Source organism: Siphateles boraxobius, unplaced genomic scaffold, assembly GCF_051911475.1.
Source record: "Siphateles boraxobius isolate OS27281-9 unplaced genomic scaffold, OSU_SipBor_1 1, whole genome shotgun sequence".
Classification (NCBI taxonomy): Eukaryota; Metazoa; Chordata; class Actinopteri; order Cypriniformes; family Leuciscidae; genus Siphateles; species Siphateles boraxobius.
In genome coordinates, this window is record NW_027508699.1 from 4,610,455 (window position 1) to 4,619,592 (window position 9,138).

At 39.0% G+C, this 9,138-nt stretch overlaps 1 protein-coding gene across 1 annotated transcript; it reads right to left on the reverse strand.

Annotated features, from left to right (window-relative positions):
• Nucleotides 1-2,159: 2,159 nt before the first annotated feature.
• LOC143746106 (uncharacterized) lies at nt 2,160-5,344 on the reverse strand. Its single transcript, XM_077237900.1, has 7 exons — nt 5,143-5,344; nt 4,588-4,866; nt 4,289-4,495; nt 3,318-3,605; nt 3,015-3,109; nt 2,803-2,853; nt 2,160-2,573 (listed from the first exon to the last, which is right to left on the reverse strand). The coding sequence occupies exons 1-7, from the start codon at nt 5,171-5,173 to the stop codon at nt 2,160-2,162; spliced, it is 1,365 nt and encodes a 454-aa protein (XP_077094015.1). The 5' UTR covers nt 5,174-5,344.
• Between the last annotated feature and the right edge of the window lie 3,794 nt (nt 5,345-9,138).

A 9,138-nucleotide genomic window follows, 5' to 3' on the forward strand; every position in this document is an offset into this window, starting at 1 on the left:
TAAACAATTTACTTTCAGCACATGGTAAAATAGGGTAAAGTCAACTACTCCAAGACCTCCATCACTAACCTCTTTTCTTAGACCCTCCTTTATAATTGTGTGTGATTTATTTTTCCACATGAAATTATATAATAATTTATCTAATACATAATGACTTAGGACAATCATTACAGAAAAGAGATAAGAAACTCTTGATAGACCCTCTAGCCTCCATAGATAATAGTTTCGCTCAAATTAAAAGTTGTCAAAGTGAGAATATTAAACCGAAAAAGGACTGTATAAATATGAATCCTTCATGTTCTGCGTGTCTCTGTGTCGATGAATGGCATCGCGCTGTTGCCATCAAGCTGGCGTAAACTAGTGTTTTTCCTTGATGCCTCACCACAGCCAATCACCAGCACTTGATTTGTGCACATCATACATGATGCATGCTTATTGTTTCACTGACGTTGACAAGATTAACCCCTCAGGTATCGAAATTTGGTACCGAACGACAAGACAATTTTTGATTCTCGATGGTATCGAGGCAATTCGGTCAGTGCCTAAAAAGTATGGAAGTCGATACCCAGCAGGCCTAATACAGATTTGTCATACATAAGGCGCTATATAGATAAAGATGACTTGTCTTAACTTGAATTTTAAAACATAGTGAATTGAGCTGTGATGACTTGTTTCCAGTCTTCAGTCTCTCATGTTCTTGCTCAGACGTGGACAGGCTCGGATCTCTCTGGTGTGGCGCTTGAGTTCCTGTCAGGTCGGGGTTGGACTTCAGGCTTCGGGTCGAGTCTCCGGCTCAAGCCCTCCAAGGACAGAAGGTGTGTTCTTTCCTATCCGATACAAAGATTATATGAACAAGTCAACTCATGAATGATATTTTAAGAGCTGTTCTACAACAGAATTGAATTCTGTTTGCATTGATTCTGTTATTTTCCTGTTTACCGTGAAGCCGCCTTGAAACAATCTGTATTGTACAAAGCTCTATATAAATGAAGGTGACTTGACTATAACAAGAACATTACAATGAACACAAATTTGAAAATCTCACTACAAACAATCCAGATTTGAAGACAAATGATAATAATCGTTCTCTGTCTGTTACACTTCCTCACACCTGAAATCACTGATCAAGTGAATCTCCTGAACTTCTCCAACAGTAGACCATTTCTAATCCATTCATGTTGTGACATCTGCTCTAACGTGGGCCGTTTCGTTGGATCCCGGGCTAGGCACTGGCTAATCAGATCACTGCATTCTGTACAAATGTTAATAAGGAGAGAGCTGGTTAGTCATGTGACTTGGAATCTATGAAAACAGCATCTAAAACGTGATTAATATAATGCAAAATGTTCCTTATCTTTACTTTAAAAGTGAAGCATGTCGTTTCTGCGACACTAGTGGCACCAAGCGGAATTACAAGATAAAGCATATTTTCAAACAAACCCCGCAAAGGCCCCTTTCGTGCATCGTGTCTTCCCCAACTTAAACATCACAAACCCAGCTCTTACTGGTTCTTGTGAAGGCATGCTTCAGGAACAACATATTAGAAATACGTTTAGCTGTATTGCATTTGTCTTGATGAAAATGTGTCTTTCTGAACAGGTGCGTGATGATGCTGTATGGTATCGAAGCATGCTTTATAGCCCGTAGCATCACAACGCTCTGTTCACTTTGACGCGTTCTTGACCCGTTTAATCTTTTAAGGTATAAATGCAGCGAATTTCGGCTTTCACTTCTGTAACTAAAGCTGGATTTCTTTTGCCAAGGCTCCGCCTGCTACAGTAACCACGGCCCAAACTCTCGCTCCACGTTGAGCCATATATAAAAAATCTTACATACTTCACCTTTAACTGTTTCTGTACAGAGCCTTTACTTTATGTGTGTGTGTGTGTGTGTTTATCAGTGTTATCAATATTATTCACTCACCTCTGGATAAGTTGGAATTCTGAAATGTAACTTTGGCTTCTATGACTTCCGTTCTACTGCGAAAAGGACGAGATGCGTTCACCATCTCATACAACATCACTCCTAGAGCCCAGACATTTGCTGGGACGGCGTGGAATCTGGGTTCTGTGAAGACTTCAGGTGGGCAGTGATCCTGTCTTCCTGTAAGCAAGACATTTGCACATTGTTGAGCTTTTTTTCTTAAAGCGTCACTACATTCAGGTTTCCACATTCCCAAAATGCTCACCAAAGTATACGTTGCTCTCGTAGCCCTCACTACTGAATAGCTGACCGCAGCCAAAGTCTATCAGCTTGAGGTCTAACGAGTTTCTCTTCAACAGGAAATTCTGCGCATGAATGTCATTGTGAAAAACGCCATGCTCGATGCAGTGTTGTACTGCCAGCACAGCCTGCGGCATGAAGACCCGTGCTACTGTTTCACACACGTCAGGATTATGACGAGTGATGAAGTCCAGCAAGCTCTCGCAGGGTTCAGGGAACTCCATGATGAGAGTGAATTTTCGAGGGTGTTCAAACCAATCGTATAGCTGTATGACGTATGGGCTCATGGGTTCTCGCCTCATCATTAGCAGCAGCGCCACTTCTGTAATGAGAGGTTCGGGATGTCCAGGCTAGAGAAAAGCAGTAGACAGAAGCTTAGCTGGGTAAAAATCTGACCAAAACATTTTTAAGCGTACTTTTCTTTGATCTTTTTAGATACGTTTAAAAGAGCCTCAAAAGAGCTAAAAGTCTTTTCTTATTTGTCAATCACATTTACACCTAATGCTTCCTATGGGTGTATTAACTACAGCAATGTGCACTTAAACAACTAAATACATATTCAGGTTATGGCCAACTTACAATATAAAGATAAAGAAAATTGTCAAACTTGCGCATCCGCTTGATGGCAACCTGAAAAAAAGAGAAATAAAAACAAAACAGTTTCAAGTTAAGAACAGTAACAGTATTCAAGCACTTGACCTTGCACTAAGTATTAAACCATTTGTAAATTGTTTTGAATATGTTTTGATGCACACAAAAGCCAAACGTTTGTACAATTCGGGAAGATTTACCTTTTTGCCATCAAATTTGCGTGTTCCCCTGTACACACTGCCAAACGCTCCGCATCCAAGTATATCTCCCACTTTATAGAGAGACTCAAAGGAATCTGAAAAACAAACAGAAAAATATGAGAAATATATATGAGATTGTTTTATTCAGAAAATATCAGTCCTGGCTGTGTCGAGAAAATAACATTAATATGGGGAAAATAATATAAATATTCTCTGAAAACAAGCCTTAAGATATTTTGAGTGGAAAACAAGACAGCGATACTGTTTAAAATAATGTGGGAGAAATAAGGACTGGCGATTTACCATTATTTGGCTCGACACCGGAGAGATCTGGTGCAGGTGATGATGTATCAGGACCGGGTGATGATGTATCAGGATCAGGTGATGATGTATCAGGATCAGGTGATGATGTATCAGGACCGGGTGATGATGTATCAGGATCAGGCTCTGGCTCCAGATCTGCTGGAGGGACAAAAGGCTCCACAACATCCACAGCACAACTGTGGCAACAGCAGCAGAAATAACCCTTCACAGCCTTCCATATCCTGTTGAGGAAACAACCAATTCTTTTCCTCTTCCTTGTAGGTTTTCCTGAAATGAAGTGAAACATCTCTGATGTCAAATTAATGATATCATGACATAACTTACAATTTACTGTTAAATTCTTATCATAATAAGAATGTCATAAATCCAAAGTAATGGAAATATTTCCAAGCTACCCACCTGACTTCTGCTAAATGCCTGCATAAATGTCCCAAAATCTTATTTCACAATATTAATAGTCCTTTTATTTCACAATTTTTATTTATTTATTTATCAAAAATATAATTCTATTGTGGCTGGAATGCTGTCTGAGAATCGGCATTCTGTGCGCGTGTTTCCGGTGTGTGTCAGACCTCGCAAGTACCATTTAGTTCACGGCTTATTGAGAACGTTTTGCTAATGTTCCCATAAAGTTCAGCAATCGTTATTCTAAATGTTCCCTGAACGTTCACAGCGTCCAGTTTTTTCAATGTTTCAAAAAAGAAATTTCTTGGTTAAATGAACATTATATTTCATAATTTTGCATTATGGGAACGTTACTTTTGAATGTTCTCTTAATGCTCTGAAAATGGTCAAATTAAAATATTTCTGAACAAATTTAATCAAAATTCAGCTGAGCAACAGTAGATGTGACGGGACATTAACATGCTAAAAACTTGAAGCAGTTCTGCATGAAATGGCAAAATCTCTATCTGTACACTTTACACTGCCCAGCCTTATTTCAGTCTCACCTGTTGAGCTCTTGTTCACAGGAGAAGCATCCATGGCACCCTGAGCAGTTCGGCCACTCGAAGTCTCAGTCGGCTCGACAGGAACTTGACCCGGCAGCGGACGGCACTGCCACCCTTCCAAGCTGTCGGACCTGGACAGCCTCAACAACTCTCTGCATAACCACCTCTCCACATTGTCCTCAGAGAGGGACAAAGATGATGAAGAGTCTGGAAAATTTCAGATATTAAAAATCAGTTTTTTTCTTTTGTTGTAATAATATTTAGAATCAACGTAAGAATTGTTCAAAGCCTATTCTGACCTCTGCGAGAGTGTGTAGATGAAGTGGACGGACGTCCATCATCTGGGCTCTTCTGGCTGCCGATCTGCCACTCCTTCTTCCTGTGAGCCGGACCTGTGGACACAGAAAAAGACAACTCAGAAGATAAAGACTGTGTTAAATAACCATGAAGCTCCTGGATCTGTGTCTGGGTCGGGGCTGGCAGCGGATCCTGATCACGGCCATCAGAACCGGGTCTCCAAACCTCCCGACCAGCCGTCTGAGAGACAGCAGCTCTCCTGCATCTGGAGCGGCCTGATGCTGGAATATTTCACATAGCTAGTATTAATGGTTTAACAATAACCAATACTCAATGTCAGTGGTCAATTACAAAGTGTCACTATACATAACTTTAGTTACTCAGATTGAAAAGTTGATTTCATATGCAAGGAGTCAAATACATGTGAGGACTTAGCTGGGAAAATTGGGGGATCAAATTTACATTGCACAAGTTTCTTCACATTAATTTACTCAACCATTGTACAACAATGTTATACCATAACATACCATGTACAAATAAAAAACTAAAGCACTCACCTCCTCTTCCCCCCATGTGAGCCATTGACATCCACCAATCTGCAATAAAAACAATACAAAAAAACAATACAAAAAAGAGAACAAAATACAACTCTCCTCAGAAATACTAAAATTAAATTAAATAATAAACTAAAAATTAAATAAAGCGCCAAACTCCTTCTAGCGTAAGAAAATAACAATTAAATAGAAGTCTCCACACAAAAAAAAATATAAACTCTTTAAAAAATAAATATATGGAAAGGATATATGCTCCGATCTTCTTCTAGAATAAAAGTCTCTTCTCAGCTTCAGCTTCACAAGATTTGCATAGAAAATACTTTGCAAAAGTCTCTGAATTGTTCGCCTCGTCTCTCAATCAACTCAGAAAGCGATCAGTTCGAGTGTAAACATTTGCAGTCAAAATTCATAGCACGCGTCGCTATAGCAACTAAAGTTCAAATCATTCATAACCACGTACGTAACGTTGCATCAGAATTCGCGTGCGTGAGCGCACATCGAATCTCAACACATTTATCGAAAAGTAACAAACTTAATTTTAAACAGTTATTATTATTATTATTATCCGTGGAATTATTCTTGCCCAAAATCTTCATTAGCTATTAATAATTAAGCAAATAAGCGCCGCCTTCGCAAGGCACTTACAGTCTAATGGATCCCCATAGTCATTGCTTCTGTCCAAAATGCGTGCACAAAGGCACAAGGAAGGATAAATCGGACATAATGTAATTATAAAGTCTAGAAGAATTTATTAATACATTTCCGCATATAAACATCAAGCCAATCAGTTTTCAGTGACACCCATGCGTCATCACACCGGTTTGTAGTAACGTTAGAGTGGTGAAGAAAAGAAATCCATATTAAAAAAAAAAGCCCATTTATTTTACTAATCAAGGAGTGGAGGATGACGTTCATCATTTATTTTACAATAATCATTAACACTAACTTTCTCAAATAATGTTTAACAGATTATTTAAGTTATTAACAGTTTATCTGCGCTGTCATGTGCCGATTCGGACTGAAATATTACGGAGGTAAAGCGTTAAGAATAATGTATGGTAATAAAACATACATCGAAATAAAATGAACTTTATGTGAATAAAATAAAATTCTAAACTTTCCGTTATTGACTTCATTTTTCCGATGGACGCAAAAACAGCAGTAATTTGCCCCAATATTTTAATTACATTAATTCCTACATTTCTTTTAAATCAAAAAACAGAACCCCAATCAAAGAAATACATCTAAAATAAATGCCTATATTTTTAATTGAAGTGGTGTCAATTGCAATAAACTGTGAATTCATTAAATGAGTACACTCAATTAGCTTAGGGACTATAGTCTATATATGATGAATATTTAAAGGGTAACTAAACACTAAAACAACTTTTTTTAGTTAATGATCTGTAAGAATGGAGCTTCATAAATGCTGTTCATTGATTTGAGTAAATTTTTTGACATTTGGGTTTAAAGTGTTTTAATTCTACAATATATGGTGTAAAAACGTCTGAGTGCTGCCCTCTTCAGGTTGAAAGGTGGCTACTGCAGTTGAATTTTCCTATTGGAAGGTGTGGTACCCTCTGTCGTCCGAGGGTACCAGCTAACCACGCCTGTAGTGGCTTCCTTTCCTTTTTAAGCCACTTCCGTGAGGGAAAGTATGTTTGACGCTACACCTGTTTTAACATGACTTAAACTTTATTGTAACAAAAAGGTGAAAACTTAAAGGGTAACTAAACCCTAAACCAACTTTTTTTAGTTAATGATCTGTAAGAATGGGGCTTTATTAGTGTTGTTCATTGATTCAAGTAATTTTTTTGACATTTGGGTTTAAAGTGTTTTAATTCTACAATATATATTGTAAAAACGTCTGAGTGCTGCCCTCTTCAGGTTGAACGGTGGCTACTGCAGTTGAATTGTCCTATTGGATGTTTGCGGTGGTGACGTAAGGGGTGGGTGGTGACGTAAGCAGGTTCCAGCTCACCACGCCCTTGGTACAAAAAAGTTTAAATAAGTTGGTATAAAAACCAACTTATTTCGTCAAAACCATTGTAGCGAGTCAGGAGTTGGAATTGCCAGTATTGAAAACGATCAGGATACAGTATTTTAGCGTCTATTTAGCATAGCATTTATATAGTTATTTAGATTATTTCGTGTAGCCTAGGTAGTTAATTAGCATAGTTGTTAGTGTTGTATTGCACGGGCGTCAGTTTGGTTTGAAATGTGCTGGGGACAGAGACACATTCGGAAGTCCATTTTCAGAAGTGCCGGGTACAAACTTGTCAAACTGTGCAGGATCTCTGCTCAGCGCGTAAATAAATGCATCGATCCGCAAATTTTTTGAGTTCTTAAATGATCTAGTGGTAGATCTTTTGCCAAGCGTGTCAGAGGTTACAGGTTCTAATCCGCACTTGTATTGTTTTTTCTCTCTCATCAAAACTGAATATGTTCATCAGTGATTACAGTCTGTATCAAGCAGGGACACGTTTGTGTGCATTTTATTTTGTGATTTCAGTCTCCACAACGGCGATAGATTGAAGAGCGCGTCCGAGTGAAGACTGCGCGAGCCAGAACACTGTATCCATGACACTGATAGCAGCGGCAAACGAGCGCTCAGCTTGATTTCAAAAACAACACATTTTAGCTTTAGATCTCTTATTTAATGGCAAACTAAATGACTGCTCTGGTAGTTAACTGGAGATTTTTATTTATTTGTATTAGGTACATCCGTGTCTTAATGTTTCCGCTCAGGCCCGCCCTGGGTTCTATCTCTATCCCCGCTGGGCTCTGCCCACTTTTCCCGCATTTTTCAAATATTGCTAGTCGGTGGAGTCAGGCTCTGACCAGCGGTTTAGTTACCCTTTAAAGACAAAACTCTAGCCTCCAAAACAAGCAGTGTGGTGTAAGTTAGGTCAAAAAACTGTCTCCCTTCCCCCCGTCCCTTGCCACATCACTTGCTACCTGCAGGAAGTCCCCAAAAGGGGTGCAATTACTGCAATCACCACACAGGGGAGTACAGACAATAGAACAGACAAATTTACAGACTTATGGCTCTTTCATTCCCCCTTAATTGACGATGATAAGGCAATTATATAAAATATTGAGGAGCCATATGAATACTTTTTATGAAAATATTTTCAATCTGTTCACACACAAAAAAAGTGTCTAAAATAGTCCAATGGAAAAGTCAATGAAAAATGTTAAAAAAAACGTCCAAAAAAATTCATCAAAAATGGTGATCGTTACCTTCATCAAGAGAGCATGTAAACTCTGCAAGCAACTAAAATTACTATTAGTTACTCTTGAAGAAGACATCGTTTATTAATAGGTCTTTCCAGTATGTTGGACTTTGTTTTAACCAAGGCATAACGAACAAGTCCCCTTTTGTCAGGCAAGGTCTTTGTGATCCGTCCCATAGGCCAAGAGTTTCTGGGTGATGTATCGTCTACTATAAGAACTATGTCCCCCGGCTTAAGATTTTTTCGCACTTCATGCCATTTCTGCCTCTCTTGCATCAGTGGCAAGTACTCTCTTGTCCATCTCTTCCAAAATAGATCACTGATATACTGGACTTGTCTCCATCTCCGTCTTGAATACAAGTCATTTTTTATGAACAATCCAGGTGGCAGAATCGGTTTTCCTTTCTGCAGTAGGAGATGATTAGGTGTAAGAGGCTCGGGATCTGTGATATCATCAGATATGGTGGTAATAGGGCGATCATTGACTATAGCCTCTACCTCACAGAGTGCTGTCTGTAGTCCCTCTTCATCTAAGGCTTGTTGTTTTAAGACGGAATACAGAGACTTCTTAATGATGCGGACAAGCCTTTCCCATATGCCTCCGTGATGAGCCCCTGAGGGAGAATTAAAACTCCATTTGATTCCCTCGTTCAGCATTGCACGTTTGATCTTGCTGTTATCCAGCTGAGCGAGACAATCTCTAAGCTCTCTTTCGGCACCTACGTAATTAGGTCCATTGTCTGATATCATTTCTTGAACTTGA